Source organism: Sminthopsis crassicaudata, chromosome 2 (genome assembly GCF_048593235.1).
Source record: "Sminthopsis crassicaudata isolate SCR6 chromosome 2, ASM4859323v1, whole genome shotgun sequence".
Lineage (NCBI taxonomy): Eukaryota > Metazoa > Chordata > Mammalia > Dasyuromorphia > Dasyuridae > Sminthopsis > Sminthopsis crassicaudata.
In genome coordinates, this window is record NC_133618.1 from 263,470,063 (window position 1) to 263,488,955 (window position 18,893).

The following is an 18,893-nucleotide window of genomic DNA, read 5'->3' on the forward strand; positions in this document are numbered from 1 at the left end:
TACAAAATGAATTATTATTGAGGATGGCTTAGAAGAGATGGTCTATAAAGTTCCTTCCAACTCTGAAATTCTGCATTATGAATTCCATGGTTTGTGTTCCCCATTCTGTATCCCCAGACAGTTTAATTTAATCAAGCATTCATTCTATCTTGTGTGACTCAATCTGTAGATTTATATCTATATATTTACATATATTCATATCTAAATATATCCATATATCTACATATATTTATATCTCTATCTGCATATCTAGTTATTTATATCTATGCATCTACATATATAAAATATTTATATCTATATCCACATATAAATTTAATGTATATTTAAGCAAATATAATTATCTTAAGATTAGATGGCTTTATGTAATTTTAGAGATTATCCAAATTCCTGTTTTTGTCCTTTGGAGATATTTTTTAAATTATAGCTTTTTATTGACAAAACATATGCATGGGTAATTTTTCAACATTGACCCTTGCAAAAACTTCTGTTCCAACTTTTCCCCTCTTTCCCCCTATCGCCTCCCCTAAATGGCAAGCAGTCTTATACATATTAAATATGTTATAGTATAACCTAGATACAATGTATGTGTGCAGAACTGAACAGTTCTCTTGTTGCACAGGAAGAATCAGATTCAGAAGGTAAAAATAATCTGGGAAGAAATACAAAAATGCTAATAGTTTACATTCATTTCCCAGTGTTCCTTCTCTGGGTGTAGCTGATAGTTCTGAGTTAGATCTTCTCTTTGTTGAAGATATACACTTCCATCAGAATACATCTTCATACAGTATGGTTGTTGAAGTGTATAATGATCTCCTGGTTCTGCTCATTTCACTCAGCATCAGTTCATGTAAGTCTCTCCAAGCCTCTCTGTATTCATCCTGCTGGTCATTTCTTACAGAACAATAATATTCCATAATATTCATTTCCACAATTTACCCAGCCATTCTCCAATTGGTGGGCATCCATTCAATTTCCAGTTTCTGGCCACTACAAAAAGAGCTGCCACAAACATTTTTGCACATTTCCCTCTTTTAAGATCTCTTTGGGATATAAGCCCAGTAGTAACACTGCTAGATCAAAGAATATGCACAGTTTGACAACTTTTTGAGCACATTTCCAAATTTCTCTCTTTGGAGACTATTTAAACTCTTTAATTCTAGCTCTAAATCCTTAAAAGTCTGCATTATGTCAATTTCCCCCATAATCCTAAAATTTGATTATCATGTCTTCCTTTGAAGTTCTTTAATAAGTTGTGTGTAGCACTCGCTCAGCACTTAGTTCATGCTATTTTGAATTGCTATTCATATTTTGGAGTGTATGTCCTCTTGAACAATTAGATTATAAATTCCTTTAAAGAAGATACTGTATGTATCCTGTTCTTTGCATCTTTCCATCTAAAATACATAGCAAGATGCCTTTCACAAAGCAGGCAATTAATTTATATTTGTTAATGATAATGGTAGGATGCTTTGACAAAATTATAAGTATTTTCAGTATTTAAAAATGTTCTTTATTCCTACTTCCTTTGACTTTATTTTTAAAAGCTTTAAAGTTAATTTGATATACCCCAAGGCACACTAGTAATTTTTTAATATAAGAGTTTACTTGAACATATACCCAGGTAACTATGGAAAATTGGCAAAATTGTGAAATTGTTGGTGTCCTAGATCTTGTAGCCTGGACCTCAGGATGGCATTAGGAAATCAGATAACTTGGAGTAGCTGAAGAACCCCACTGCTCTCAGTAGTGACCCATATTGATTCCTTTGGCAAACCTCATTATCTAGTTTTGGGTGATATGCTAACTTGGAATTCTTCTGTAGTTTTGACTGGTTTTGTTGGCCTGACTTGGTGGTATCCTGGGTCTTTGGGCTGAGAAGCAGGATCCACCATAAACTTCCTTCCAAGTCTCTGATGCTGTCTTGTTTTGTGCCAATCTGATACTTAGCTCTCTGGAGCTGTGTCCTCCATGGACTGGACTTATACCACCAGCACTTCTCCAACTTACCTTGGATTCTTTACTACTTTGACTTCTACAAAACTGCAAACAATAAGCATAGGTGAGCAGTGGTAGTGCTGGTGAAAGAAGAGTTATCACCTGCCCATGCAAATAACCAGCAGAATATTAGGGCACTGTGCACTGAAGTCCTACTGACCTATTCTGTGGGTGGTTTGTTTTTTTTTTCATTTCATAATTTTCTTTGTTTATGAGTTTCCCCTTAGCTCTATTATCCTGGCAATGTTTCCTATATTCTTTTCATTGGATCCTGAAGTGTAGTCTAAGTAAGAGCTTCCAGAATCAGAGCTTTTGACCTGATCTAGAGTAGGAAATACTGAATTGCTTTATCCTCGATATTATTTTGTCTTGATCGGTACAACCACAAAATGAACAATGGAGAATCAAACTTTCAGTGACTACTGCTTTTTTAATACAATCTACAAAATAAGTTCAAGATAAGATTCATTTTTTGGAAAATTTGTATAGACTTTGCATATTTTTTGATAAGAGTATTATTTTCAGTGAGAAGACTTCTCTATGAGTTTGTTATATATGATTTCTTATAACCGTGCCGTTCTTAAGTAAAATATTATCACCTTATATTTCAATAGCATTTTTCACTCCTCACAGTATTTTTCACACATATTATCACATCTTGAGTTGTTAAATTTTCATTTAAATTTCTGCAGAAAAATGAGATAAGTTACTAGATAAAAAGTAACATCATTTATCAACTCAAAGTATAAAAGAAAGTCAGACTTTTAAATTAACTTTTAATTCAGAAACTATGAAGTTGAGTATATGTTGGCATAATTTTGCAGAATTTTTTCCATTTTAAGGCTCTATTTTTCTTTGTGAACTTTTCCATAAATAGAAAGTAACTATAAATAAAATATACTTAACTTACAAAATAGATTCTTGTGAATCTCAAATTCTTCCTATTTTATAAAAGTATTTCATTGACAGTGAGAAGTTGGACATGCACAAAATCACCTTTACATTTTAGTCTGTTTTTAAACTTTTTCCAGAAATGAAACTACTCATCCATATATCAACAATTCTTTTATTTAATAAAAAGAAAATTCAATAAACATTCTTCACATGGAGAAAACAAATACATTGTCAACTTAAAACAAAACTACAGGGTTGTTTTTTTTTTTTTTTGCATGGGAGTCAGAATCTTAAAGAAATATAAATGCTCTAAAGTCATTTGATTAATTTCCATTTGTACTTTATCAAATTTTGTACTGATATTTCAGTCCAGGAATGATTGAATATGGTTCATTTGATATTTCCCTTAGAGTTATCTCAGAAATTAAAAGATGCATCAAGTCTTCTATATCATGGGCTCAAGGCTTAAATCACAATTGCAAGATAACAAAGATTGCCATTTTTATTGTAATGAGTTTAGGATCCTTCAAATAGCTTAAAATCTAGGTTTGATAGTGAGTCAGAAAGGATAAGTCCTTCTTTTGGTTCATTTTATCCTAACCAGAGTTAACTGTGCTTCATTCCATGAATATAATTTAGAAACAACTTTTCTATATTTTCCCAAATTTAGGTAAGACTCTCCCTGGCTCCTGTGTAAGCACTCAAGGTAACACATATATGAGTAGATGACAGCTTTTATATTGTCCAACGAAAAAAACATTTTTGTGGCACTATCACTAATTTATTTTGGGATTTGGGGCAATTCAATTCAGCAAACATTCATTAAGCACCTAGTGTGTTCAAAGTCCTGTGCCAAATCCTGGAGTCATATCTCTGCATACAAATTTCCACAGCAAGTTAATGGTAGAGTTATTGCATAAATCTAAATCTTCCCACTTAAATTAATCTATTTCTACCCTATAGCTATAGTGCCTTTTTCTAAGTAGGAAATAGTTTTTTTTTCCTAAAAATCTATAGCATCTTAAATCGATTGCAGGGTTAGTTCACATGAGTGACTTCATTATTTTTTTTAATGCATTTGAGCATCCAAGAAAAGGAGTTCTTTGTAATGAGGTTTGATCAATTAATGAGTGGCTTTAACTAGGCCCTGTAGTTGCCCAAGGAAATGTTTGTGTATTGATCCTGAGCAATATGGTTGTTTAATCCCATAGTAAAACTGTGGTGAAAAGTAGAAGATTCAAAATAGTCTACTTATTACTGAGATAATCAATGTTAATTAGTATGCAAGCTCATTATTTATAGTAAGTGGTTATAAAGACTAATCTACATTGATGGAAGAAGTTCTAACATCAGAGAATTCCACAACAGTAAAATATAAGCCAGCCTAAGATTTTGCCAATCATAAAGACCTTTGTAATTAGAAGAGAATTTTATATAGGATTACATAGTTGTTATTGTTGGAATTAAAATTAATATCATATGCACAAAATCTTATTCCAGTGCTTCATCATGACATGATCTCTTAAAGGATATAATAATGGCAGTTTCTGCCATGCTAAAATAGTATATTCTAGTACAATTCTAAGCAAAACAAAACAAAAATAACTAAACACTTTCTGAGGACCAGCATTGCTAAATATGGAAAGGCTCATCGTGATTTGTCTAGCCACTTGATGGTGAAATCTTTGATCATGGGAATCCATGAACTTAGAGTGTACCCTCAATCCTACTTCACCATCATCAGAATTCTACAGCGATGGTGTGGTAAAAAGGGAACAGAGTTTATTAAAAATAACAGTTTTTACTTTGTGGGTTTTTTTTAGTAGATCAGATATCGATAAAATTTATTTTAACTGTCAGTACTCTAAACTTATTAACTGGGGATGTACTACTAGTCAGTTGGTGGCACAGTGCATAGAGAGTTGATCTTGGAGTCAGGGAGAACTTAACTGCAAATATTGCCTCAGACACTCTGTAATTTTGGGCAAGTCTTTTAACCTCTAAAGATAGATTTTACCTTATAAGGTTATTGTGAAGAGCAAATGCAACATTTATAAAACCATTTGGGAAAGTGCCTCAGACACAGATTGTGTGTGTGTGTGTGTGTGTGTGTGTGTGTGTGTGTGTGTGTGTGTGTATTCCCCCGTTTCTCTTTTAATTAAATATAGTTTAGCTTTAACTTTGTTAAGATCATGAATGCTCACTATTGATCAGAGAAATGCAAATTAAGAAAACTCTGAGATACCACTACACACCTGTCAGATTGGCTAAGATGACAGGAAAAAATAATGATGAATGTTGGAGGGGATGTGGGAAAACTGGGACACTGATACATTGTTAGTGGAATTGTGAATGGATCCAACCATTCTAGAGAGCAATCTGGAATTATGCCCAAAAAGTAATCAAACTGTGCATACCCTTTGACCCAGCAGTGCTACTACTGGGCTTATATCCCAAAGATATCATAAAGGAAGGAAAGGGACTTATATGTATAAAAATGTTCATGGCAACCCTTTTTGTAGTGACCAGAAACTGGAAACTGAATGGATGCCCATCAATTGGAGAATGGCTGAGTAAATTGTGGTATAAGAATGTTATAGAATATTTTTGTTCTGTAAGAAATGACCAGTAGGATGAATACAGAGAGGCTTGGAGAGACTTATATGAACTGATGCTGAGTGAAATGAGCAGAACCAGGAGATCATTATACTTTTCAGTAACAATACTGTATGAGGATGTATTCTGATGGAAGTGGCTATCTTCAACATAGAGAAGATCTAACTCAGTTCCAATTGATCAATCAATGATGGACACAATCAGCTACACCCAGAGAAGGAACACTGGGAAATGAGTGTAAACTGTTTGCATTTTTTTGTTTTTCTTCCCAGGTTATTTTTACCTTCCGAATCCAATTCTTCCTGTGCAACAAGAGAACTGTTCAGTTCTGCACACATACATTGTATCTAGGTTATACTATAACATATTTAATATGTATAAAATTGCTTGCCATTTAGGGGAGAGGGTGGAGGGAGGGAAGGGAAATGAGTGCAAGGGATAATGTCGTAAAAAATTACCCAGACATATATTCTGTCAATAAAAAGTTATAATAAATAAATAGATAGATAGATAGATAGATAAAATCCACACTTTCAACTCTCAAAAAAAATCATGATTGCTACTCCTGCTTTTTTTTATATCAGCTGAAAAATAACACATCCCACTCCAGCCCTTTATTTTTACTCTATGTGTGTATCATTTTAAAATGTGTTTCTCATAAACACTCATCCATATTGCTATCAGTTTCTGTTTTATGAGTGAGTTCACTCCATACACATTCAAAATTATAATTACTAATTATATATTCCTTTCCATTCTATTTTTCCTCACTGTTTATCCTACTTTCTCTTTTTATCCTATCCCTCCTCAGAAATCCAAATTACTTTGACTACTATCTCCCTAAGCCATATATTTATTTAAGAATTCCTCCTTTGTCTTAATCCCTTGCCTCCTATATTATACCCTACTAAATGTGTATTTTGTTCCCTTTTTAACCTAGTTTCAATGAGAATATGGTTCCTTTACTACCTGCCACTCACTCTGTTCTCCCCTTCACTGTAACAGTTCTTCCATTCATGCTTCTTTTGAATGAGATAATTTGCTCTATTTTATTCCTCCTCACCCAATTTTACTTTTTAGGATCATCTCATCATAATTGACTCAACTCCAAGCCCTCAAATTTTATATACAGTTTTAAACTACCCTAGTAATAATAATATTTATAAAAGTTACCCATAGTATTTTCCCCATATGAGAATTATTTTAACCTAGTTTAACCTTATTAATTCATTTATAATTACTCTTTCATGTTTGTTTTCTTATGTTTCTCTTGATTCTTCTAAATCAAAATTTCTGTTCTGTTCTGTCTTTTTCTCAAGAATACCTGAAAGTTCTTTAGCTTATTAAATATCAGCTGTTTTCCTTGCAGGATGGGCAGTTTATTCTTGATTGTAAATCCTGCCCCTTTGCTCTTCAGAATATTATATTTGAATATAATATCTCTATCTGAGAACCTTTGATTCTTCCATTGTTACAAGGTCAGGTGTGATTGCTGCTCCTCCAGCTTATTCCTTGGTCTGTAAGTGACTTCAGATATTCTTTTCCACCCTTAGTTGCTACCAGGGCCTCCAGCACCAAATGCAAATGCTCTTGTTCCTGATGGTCCCTCAGAATCAATTCTCCCCTCTATCCAAGAACCAAAGCCAGGGATTCCACTCTCCTGCCAGTGACCACAGCAGGGCTTCTGCCCTTCTGCTACTTCACTAACTAATATGTGTCCTTCTCTCCTACCGCCGTAGCATGGGATTCTGTTGGGTCAATGCCTGAGTCCCACATCCAGCACCAGTGACGAGTCCCCACAATCATCCCCAGTAAGTTACTTAATTCCCACACCCTCTTAGGGGTAAAAGTTCCTGGAGCTAAGGTGATTGCCTACACAATTGTCCCCAGAATATTGTATCAATACTTCAATCAGACTAGACTAGACTCCCACTCAGGGAGGTCAGGCATTTTCTAATGTCCTCCCAAATTGTCTTAGGCTATATGGCTTCTTTATCCCATCTTTCAATTATTTCTGCTGCTCTAAAATTTACTTCAAGGCATAATTTTAAGTTATTTGTTAAGGAAATTTGTCAAACCAGGTACTTTCCTTTCTTATTTGCTATCTTTCCACAGTTTCCATGAGCATTTTAGCAAGTGTTTTGTAAATGTTTATTCTCTTCTCTCCTTACTAAAAGAACTGAATATTATCCATTCTTTACATTTTCATTACAAATGAATAAAAGAAGGAGAAGGAAAATGTACATCAATGGAAAGATAACTCATAGGTTCTCCTTGGAAAGGCAAAGAAAGGAGTCAGTAGACCACAAAGATAAAAAGAAAATATTATCTTACAAGTTATCTCTTTGTCTCATCTTTGAAGAAAAACACTATAAATGAATATTTATCTTGAGAAAAGAATTGGAAGATGTTGGATATAGTGTGTGCCATCTAATATTTAAGAAATAAAAAAGTAGTAATATTTTAGCAGACAAGAAATAATCTATACTTATATGGGAGACTTTCTTAAATCCTTTGTCTGATTTGACTATCAATTTGTTAAAACTAAGATACCAATAACTACAAAGATAGAAAAATAATAAAATGAGAAAAAAAGATATGGCATGCAATTAAAACAACTTTAATTTGACCTATTTAAATGAGTCATTGATAATGTAAATTGGATATGGATGGCAAAAAGAAATTAGAATAGATTCCAATAATTTAATGTAGAAGTGAAATCTATATAAATAAATCATCATAAAGAAGTGAAAAGAATTTAAAAAGCACCTTGATTAGAAAATAATTACTTTCTAAGTAAAGATTTCCCTAGAATTTTGCTCTAGGATAATGGCATTAATAAGCCAAAGAGAATTTGACAAAGCCCCGTGTATTGTGCCAGGCTTGTGTGATCTCAGAACCTCTTTGGGAGATAGGAAGACTGATCTTGGTCGCAAAATGCAGAGGAAAATTTCCATATCAATTATATCTTATATCCTCTTGAATATTTAATAGCATATCTATGTCTTAGTTTCTCTATTTTAATATTTTGAATAGATTATTTCCAAAGTCCTTTCTTTTATAAACTTCTATGGCTTTGTGAGCACCACTTCCAATGGCCAGGCTAAAACTTATCTGTGTGTTTCCTTTCATGTCCTCCCATAAATACTCCCCATGCAATAAACTTTCTCCAATTATCTTACCATTATGAGCATACCAATACAGCATATAGGCTGTCTATCACTTACTTCTTGATCCAGTGATATATTGTTCCACTGCCTTTTCTGTTCCTGTCTCTTATATTTTATTGTTGTTGTTGTTTCTCATTTGTAATTTGTCATTGGAAATGTGCTACACTTAACTTTTACCTACATTTGTATGCTCTTTGCGTAAGCCACAATTTTGATATTTTAGAGATTTGGTATTCTTACTCAAATATATAAAAGTCATGGAACTTCCAATCCCATCCACTATTGCTACAAGCCAAAATTTATTAAGTAACTTCTAGGGAATTGTAGAAAGATGTTAAATGAACTGCCTGTATTCACAAAATTAGAAAGTATCACAGTTGGGAGTTGAGCTAGATCTTCCTGACTTCAACTGCAACACTCTGTCCCATCACTATAAACAACATCAATCAATAACCCAATATCATTATTTTGATCTTTCTCCTTCCTTCTCTCCTTTCTTTCTCTCTTTCTCTTCCTCCCTCCCTCCCTCCCTGCTTCCCTCCCTTTTTCTCTTTTATACACTAGATGGGTATGGCATAGGAAAGCTGAGGACCTAGTCCACCTGAATTTTATCAAAAAATTTGATGAACTTTCCCAGGTTATTATTATGGAAAAGAAAAAGAGATGTATGGAATAGTTGAGTGACTTTAATACTTGTTGAATGGCTAAATCCAAAAAATAATGATTAATGGTTTGGTATCAACATAAAAAAGTAGTGTATCTTAAGAATCTAAGGATTGTCTCTATGCCATTAGTGACTGGGCAAAGATATAGCATAGCAGAAGACACAAAACTGAGAGATATAGCTAACAGTTTGGTTGCCAAAGTCAGTATTGATAAACTAGAAAAATGGGCCAAATTTAGTAAGATGAAATTTAATAGGAATAAATATAAAAGTTTATATTTGCATTAAAAATCAACTTCACAAATATGAAGTGTGATGCAATGGTAGCTACACAACAAATTTTTTTAAAAGATCTGGCTATTCTTGATGGAGTAAAATTATGAGTCAAAAATATATGATGGCGGGGAAGCTAGGTGGTGCAGTAGATAGAGCACCAGCCCTGAAGTCAGGAGGACCTGAGTTCAAATCTGTCCTCAGACACTTAATACTTCCTGACTGTCACACAGTCACTTAACCCCAATTGCCTCAGCAAAGAAAAGAAAAAAAAAACCACATATATATATATATATATGTATATATTAAGAAAGGAATAATGTACAGAATTATTGGAAAGATAGTCTCATCTTGCTCCTCCCTAATTAAGCCATTGGAGTTAAGTGACTTGTCCAGGGTCACACAGCTAGGAAGTGTTAAGTGTCTGAGGTCAAATTTGAACTCAGGTCCTACTGACTGCAGGGATGGTGCTCTATCCTCTTAAGTTCTTTCAGCCAATCATGGAGTTTTATGAGGTGAAGGGCCTTTTCCAATTCTAATTGTCTTCTTGAGACTTCTCAACTTAATGATTTTCTTTCAAAATAAGCTACCTAGAATTAAGACAGTAATCACTCCAATTGCCTCAGCAAAAAGAAAAAAAGAAAAAAGAAAAAAAAAAGAACTTAAGATGTCTGGCCTTAAGAAAAGAAAAATTGTAGAGGACAATGGGCCCGCAACGGCTATCTTCATTCAATTATTTGAAAGGCTAGAGATTGTCTGCTTAGTTTTAAGGGCAGAATGAGAATAAAATGCAGGGATGTGTGAATAAATGTATAACAAATGATTCTCTGAAAAAAATACATGATTTTTTTATATTATAGTAGTATTTTCCCCAAATACATGTAAAGATAGTTTTCAACATTCACTTCTGCAAATCCTTGTGTTCTAAAATTTTCCCCCTCTCCCTCCAAGACAGAAAGCAATATAATATAGGTTAAACATGTGCTACTCTTCTAAATATATTTCCATATTAATCACACTGCACAAGAAAAATCAGATCAAAAAGGAAAAAATCATGAGAAAGGAAAAAGAAAAATAAGCAAACAACAACAAAAAAGTGAAAATATTATACTTTGATCCACATTCAGTCTCCATAGTTCTTTCTCTGGATGAAATGGTACTTTCCATCCCAAGTCTATTAGAACTTCCATTGAATCTCCACATTTGTTTCTAAAATTGTTGAGTTCTAGGTTCTCTCCCTTATCTCCACTTACAATTAAGATACCACTTGAATCACCTCATTGTCTTGTTACTGGGAACAGGGTTCTTGTGGTTCTATTCATATCACTTCAGGTCATGTAAGTTTTTCCAGGCTTTTCTGAAATCAGTCTGTTCCTCATTTCTTATAGAGCAATATTATTCCCTTACATTTATACACTATAACTTAGTCAGCCATTCCCCAACTGGTGGGCATCTACTTAATTTCCAGTTCCTTGACACTATAAAAAAGGCTGCTACAAACATTTCTACACATGTAGGTCCCTTTCTCTCTTTTATGATCTCTTTGGGATATAGACCAAGTAGAAATACTGCTGGATATGATACACTTTTAAGATTAAACTGATTAAAATATTTTCTTCATTGATTTCTTAAATCTAGACAATCGACAAAACAATAATTCAAGCCCCAGTTTGTAGTGTTTGCTAATTTCTGGGGTGTAAAAGCTAACATTGAAAATTCAATAGCTGATTTTCACAAGTACAACCTAGCTGTAGCACATCCCTAGATCAATGGGCAGAAGTTGCACAGAGGTAAATCTAGATATGACATAATCAAGAAATTTCTGTCCACTGTATTCTGCATAAACATAATGAGCTACTTCAAAAATTAGTTGGATCACCATTAATCTCTAAGCAAAGCTTGATAATAATTTTTCAGATATTTGAAGAAAGAATTCTTATTTAGGTATGAGTTGGAGTAGATGACTTCTCAGGTTCACAGAACAGTGAAGGAACTCTAATACCATCTAGTCCAACTTTCTTATTTTACAAATGAGAAAAACTGAGGACCAAGGAGATGAAAGATTAAAGATGGTATTTGAATTTGAGGTCTTTTGACTCCAGAACCAGGACTCCACTGTAATGTGGTTTAAGAACTTTAAACTCTGAGATTTTGTGATTCTTCCTAAGGTCATAGTGGAAATTGATAGGACTGACATTCAAATTCAATTCTTTTTATCATATGGTAAAGGTAAAGTTAGGAGATTGTCATAAAAGGATTACCACTCAAGAGGAAACCCTCAAATGCAGTTTGAAGAAAGTTTTAGGGAAATCTTTATAATCCTTATAAAAGGTATAGTTACTAAGTTTGTTTGTTTTAGAAAAAATAACAACCCTTTTCAAAAATGCCAATACAAAGCTTTATTCCCCCCACCTCCAGTCCTTTTTATAGTGGCAAGGAACTAGAAATTGAGTAGATAATCATCCATTGGGGAATGGCTGAATAAGTTATGATATATGAATTTAATGGAGTGTTACTGTTCTATAAGAAGTGATGAACTGGCTAATTTCAGAAAAGCTAGGAAAGACCTAGCATGAACTGATGCTGAGTGAAGTGAGCAAAACCAAGAGAACATTGTACATAGTATCATTAAGATTATGTGATCAACTGTGATAGACTTGGCTTTTTTTCATCAATGAGGTGATTCAAGGCGATTCCCATACACTTGGGATGGAAATAATGGGATCCCATTATTTTATTTATTTAGGAATCTTTCATATTAACTCAGATAATTTTGCTCAGCAATGTTGGGTTTTTTATATGCTGGCCCAACAAAATAGTACTTTACATTGCCAAGATCTTTGAAATATTGAAGCTTTAAGCTTTGCCAACACATTTTCCATCTCTAGCCATGGAAGTCTTTAACCAAAATTAATTTTTGATGAATGCTTCATAAGCCACCAAGAATTATGTTAGCTCAAATAATTTATCTGCAAATTTTCATCTATCTGCAAAATTTTTATTAGTTCTTTTCCTATTCTTTATTCTACTGTTGTTCTCAAAGGATGAAGAGAACAGAAAGAATTACTTGCCACAAATAACACTGGGCATATTGTCTTTCTTATTCCTGTTAAGGTCAAAATTTCAGAAAAATTCAACTTCAGGGCAGAGGGAGAAATGGAGAAGCTAGGTATATTTTATTTCTCTTAGGCTAGAGAATATATATATATATATGTATAGATATGTATATATATATGTATATATATGTATATATATATGTTAGCCCAATTACATATTAAAACAATTTTTTCCCTGAGCCCAGGATTATATAGCTAGGAAGTGTTGAAGAATCTGAGATCAGATTTGAACTCAAGTACTCATGACTTCAGGGCTGGTGCTCTATCCACTACACCATCTAGGTGCCCCTGTTAAAACAATTTTTAACATTTAAAAAAAAAGTTTTGAAATCCAAATTCTATCCCTGCCTCCTAGTCTCCTTCCCCTCTCCCATCCCTAAGAGAAACAATCAGAAATAGGTCATATTTGCACAATTATGTAAAACATTTTCATACTGATCATCTTGTACAAGACTCAAATAAAAGGAAAAGAATGAAAGTGGGAAAAATAGCATGCTTCAGTCTATATTCAAATAACATCACTTCTTTCCTTGAAGGCAGGTAGTATTCTTATCATTAGTCTTTTGGGATTATTTTAAATCATTGTATCGCTGAAAATAGTAGTCACTCACAGTTCTTCATTGAACAATATTGATGTCAGCATGTACAACATTTTCCTAATTCTGTTCACTTCACTTTCCATCTGTTCATTTAACTCTTTGCAGGTTTTTCTGAAATCATTATGTTTGTTATTCTTACAGCACAATAATATTCCATTATAGTCATATACCAGAGCTTGTTTAGCCATCCCCCAATCAATGGACAAGTTTTCAATATTAAATTCTTAGGCAAGTAATTTTTTTAAAGAAAATTCTGATCAAAGGGTCTCTGAATTAATGCTTTCTCAAAAACTAAAATGTCCTTGGATTTTGTTTTATAATTTCTTGGCATTTTATGAAGCCATTAGCTTTACCTTTCCCAATTCTAATTTTAAGAAGTTATTTTCTTCTGTAAGTTTTTGAATATCTTTTTTACAAGTGGTTGACTTTTTTCATAATTTTCATTCATTCCTTTTATTTCTTCCAAACAATCTCTCATTTGGTTTTTAAAGTCCTTTGTACCTCTTACAAGAACTATTTTTAGGCATGTGACCATTTTACATTTTTTCTTTGAAGCTTTAGAAGTAGCTATTTTGACTTTATTATCTTATTTTGAGTTTGAAGCCTGAATTCTCTATCATCATAGTAACTATATTTGGGGTTCACTTTCTTACTTATCTATTTTTAAAAAGCTTACTTCTTGACTGGTAAATTTTATGTTAGAATTGGGCTCTAATTCTGAAGTGTAGGGAATAATGTCTCAGGTTTCAGGTTTTTCAGAGTTCTATCTGGCAGGGAAGAGGGCTGACCTCAGGTACTTCTCTCCATCCCTAGGCCATGAGAAGGGTCTCCAGAAAATGTCACCAAAAATGCTCTTGCTCACTGTGGTCCCTTCAATGACCACAGGCTTCAGCTCACCCCTTTGCCCTGGAAATGAAAAGGGACTCCACTCTTCTGTAAAGTGACCACAACCAGCAGGGTTCCAACCCTCTGCAATCACACTCACCAGCAAGTCCTCGCTTCTCCTCGTCCACAACTGCAGCCTGGGACCCTGTATGATCGTGCACTTGGACCCCATGTCCAGTACAAGCCAGCAGAGGATCCTGCAATCTTCCCCTGATGAACTGTCTGACCCCCAACACTGTTCACGGGTTGAAAGTTCCTGAAGCTAACTATACATCTGCCCCCAGGACTTGTTTGTTGATTCAGCTGTATCTGCAGGAGGTCTGCACTTTAATCAGGCCAAATCATCACTCTGGGAGGCCAGGCCTTTCCTAACATCTTCCCAAGTTGTCTTAGGCTAGACAACTGCTTCACCCCAGCTTTTAATTATTTCTGTCATTCTAAAGTTCACTTTGAGGCATTATTATAAATTTTTTAGAGTAATTAAGGGAAGAGCCAGATAATTTTCTGCCTTATCCTGGAATTGTGTGACCACTTACAGGTCTAATATCACTGTGATCCACAGGAAAGCTTATCTGCTTTATATTCCAATACGCTTCAGCACTATGTTAAAGTAATTTAAATCAGCATATTCCTATCTCTTTAATGGTCTTCAGTTTTAAAAAGTCTTAAATCAGGAGAGAATTCTTTGGGTTCAACTTTGTCATTGCTGTTGGATTTTGAATGTATAAATGCTAGTTTACATGAATAGGAATTAGTATGCACATGTTTATTCAAGTGAAAACCATTGGAAACTCTATGTATTTTCTCCTATTGTGGTTCTATTGGACTCAATTTTTAATTGTTTGGCTTTTAAATATTAATTATTTGGGTATTCAAGTGATATAGAATAGAATAAAGAGAGCACTAGTCTGAAAGTTAGGAGTATGTTTTTACAATAGAATGAGCAGTGGATTTAAGGTCATTCTATTTTCTTTAGTTCTTTTCACATTAATTTATCTTAAAAAAAAAAAAGTTCCAGAATGTATGAAAAGATCAATTAAGGAAATAGTTGCCGAAAACAAAGTTTAGAAGGTGGAGAGAATAGGATGCTTTAAGTAAATTGAAGAACCTCCTCAACCATCTAATTTCTTTGTTTACTTGTTTTTGAGCCTGGATCTTCATCAGGTTGAAAAATTCCATGACCACTCACAGGACTAATCCCATTTCTGATCCACATAAAAGCTTATCTGCTCCATGTCCCAAGCTTAGCCATTTTGTCTCCCTCTTAGATAACTCCTATATTGGTACTCATTTTAATACAGACACCTGATTAACCTTTAGCCATACTGCAGCAGAACTTCCACATCAAGCAATCCAGCAGTCTCCATTAGTAGCAGGTATTTCAGCAATGTTCCAATATACCTGGAATCACTTTGTTTCAAAAGGAATAGTCTTAGATAAAGCAAAGTTGAGCCTTCTCATTCAATCTATTATCACCTAGAACAAGGCAGCTATTCCAGCCTGAGTGATGGATAAGAGAATTCAGTCACAGTGGATTTGTAATTGACTAACTAGAAGGATCTACCCCTATTGAATCTTTTAAGCATTGTAGCCCCCTCTTCTCAATTTTCTGATGTGCTTTTGTTTTACTGCTAGAAGTACAATGACTATCACAGACAACTATATCCAATCTTTATAAAGATCAGTGAATTCCTCCTTTCTGGTTTTACATGCACCTGGGAAATAAAGATAAGCTGGGGAATAAACATTTAGAACTTTTTATTGTACAAGTTACCTATCTTATGATAAGTAATTGACTCACTAGATTTATGTTAATTGAATTATATATAGAATATCATAAAAACAGTAATTATAAATTTTATTGCTTTCCCACTTTCTGATATTCTTTAGCAACAGAATTTCTAGAGTCTTCTTGTTCAGATGCAGTCTTCCTAAATTCCATTTTCTAAATTCCATTTTGCCTTAATTTAATTTTCAGGAGAGTAGATTTTGCCTCCTAGTATTTTCTCATTTCACTATCATTCATAAGCCTAGAATTCTACCAATTTTTTTCTTTTTCTAGTTTATTAAACTAACTGCTGATAATTGGTCTTTTAATTTTTATTAAATTAAAATTTTATTTATTTCAGTTTCATTAATGATTTCTTCTTCCATATTGACAGATAATACATTTTTAACCATATTCTCCTACAAAGCCAAGTGGTTCAGTAAATAGAGCATTGCATCTGTACTCAGGAAAACTATTATTCATTGATTCAGGAATCTGGGCAAGTCACTTAAGTCTGTTTCAGTTTCCTCAACTATAAAATGGGGGTAATGACACTACCTAACTTCCATGGCAGTTATAAGGATCAAATGTGCTAATTTTTATAAAGTTCTTAGCACAATGATTAACACAGAGTAATTAATAAATGTTTCTTTCCTTCCTTCCTTCCTTCCTTCCTTCCTTCCTTCCTTCCTTCCTTCCTTCCTTCCTTCCTTCCTTCCTTCCTTCCTTCATATAAGACTCAATCCTGCATCACAATCAGATGTTCATTTCCTCTGCCTTTATTTTTTACAGAAATATGTATGATTCCATTAGCAATCAATATCAATTGTAACTTTAGTGTTTAGGATTTCACATAGAGCTGTAGAATTCCAACTAAAGTAAATTCTCCAAGAGGTTTGTTTTATTTTTAGCCATATCTTCCTCTCCCTAGGATACTTTAATTTCCTTTTATATCTGGCCATCAATAATTATAAGAACACCTGGCTCTTTTTAGTTGGAATAGTTGTGTTTCCTATTGATTGGTAAAGTCTTAGTGCCTCAGGGAAAGGAGAGGGACAGCAGTAGCACATCTATAATAGCAAACAATTTAACTGTGAAAAATTTTATCTCTCTGCTAAAATTTTTATTAACTCTTCTCTTATGCACAAGTGTTCTTTCTTCTACTCTTGGTCTCAAAAGACCAAAATGATCCTGTACAATCTGGAGAACCTTTGGCTTTTTGTTCATGCACAAGGCATAAAGATGCCTTTTCCAGTGTTGTTCTTGTTGACTTGAGTATTTTATATGGCCTTCTGACGCTGATTAGTCATCTTCCTGATGAACTTAATGAGAAGATTCTCAAAATGTGGTCAAGTCAACTTCAGGTTCAGCTACAAGCATCTATGGTTAAATATCATTCTTTATAGAAAAAATTCTCATTTGATCTTCTCAAAAGCCTCCCATAATGCAATGAAAGATCAAATTGATAAAGTCATATTTTATCTCTCTTTTGAACTCTTTCATAATATATTATAGCGTAGCCTGATCAAAGTCTTTACTGATTGGAAAAATATTTCTATTAGTAGATTTTTTTCCTCACATATTTCTTTCTAGATTTTCAGGGAAAAAATTGTCAAAAGTTTTTACCACCTAAGTCATACGTGGAAATAATTTTCTTTTCATATTTGTCTAAAGCTAAGCTATAAATCAAGGCAGAAACTGTAGGTTCTTTTATCACTCAAAGTATATCCTAGCGAAATATTTGCCCCACATTCTTGATGACTTATCTCTGGAAGTAACGGAAATAAATTTGAGGTGCAACTAGGTCCTGGTTAGTATGAATAATGAAACCCACAAAGTGGTCACATTATTCAAGTTTTATTTGTATATGTTCATTGTATTGGAACTAATTACCACATAATATACATGCATATATATATTTTTTTTCAAATAGTACAATTATGAATAATGTAACCACTTCATGGGACTCATGCATTAATTGAGACACGACAGTACAATGATAACAGGATTTTGGTTGAATAATCTAGGTGTTTTTTTGCAGTTTCCTTCATCTTCATCAATGTACTCACATGACTTAGAAAATATGGCTTTCCATGAGCTTCTACTTAAGCAAGCACCACTAGAAACTCAGACAATTCTGAAAAGATTATCAAAGTGATAATCAAATCAATAGCCAATGAAGCTATATCCAAGGAAGTAAGCCCAGCATTTTCAGCATTTGCCAACACTGTTGCTTGTTCTCATGCCATTACTGCCACATAAGAGTTCATTGCAATTAAATCAATACCAATAATTACCCCCTTTGGTTCTAATTATTTTAAATGTCTCATGACTAAAACCATCCTATCAGAACTGAGATAAGTGACCATAGTGCAGCCGGTACTGAGCATGGCAGGTGAGCAAAGGGGTGCTAGGATGTATGCAGAGTGGCATTTACAGCTTTTTTTTTTCCCCGCTATCAAGCATTTGTAACTAAAAGAGATCTTACCGATCTTACAGCTCTTCCAATTTTAATATTTAAGAAATTGAGGCAAAGAGCAGCTTATAACTTTCTTAAAGACACAAAATAAGTAAATAGATTCAATATTTGAACTGAGGGTATTTGAGTCTAAACTCAGTATTCCAGGAAACTTAGGTTTTGAGTCATTGCTCCGCCATTTATTCTCTTTGTGACCTTGGAAAGCTAATTCATTTTTAGTACATATCTCTTCATTTGTTTATAATTTTTTATATTACTGTACTTTGGAAAGTATTCAATACTTTATGATCCCTCCTTTCTTATGAAAGGGATAGAGCCATGTATCTCAGTCCTTGTCATCTGGGTCTTTCCTTTCACCAGTCTGCCACCTTTCATTTTTATATCATAATTATAGACTGAATCAGTTTCTTCTTGTCTTGTGAATAGCTTACTTT

The 18,893-nt window shown here is 33.7% G+C and overlaps 1 protein-coding gene across 3 annotated transcripts in view; it reads left to right on the forward strand.

Annotated features, from left to right (window-relative positions):
* Positions 1–18,893, forward strand: part of FMN1 (formin 1) — a 513,415-nt gene that overhangs the window by 83,725 nt on the left and 410,797 nt on the right. The window contains exon 4 of one of the 3 annotated variants that reach the window (XM_074289194.1): positions 14,141–15,943. The exons of the other annotated variants lie outside the window; for them this stretch is intronic. Coding sequence (XP_074145295.1) covers positions 14,141–14,271 — 131 coding nt within the window. The 3' untranslated portion in view covers positions 14,272–15,943. Of the gene's footprint in view, positions 1–14,140; positions 15,944–18,893 lie in introns of those variants that run through there. 3 annotated transcript variants of the gene reach the window in all.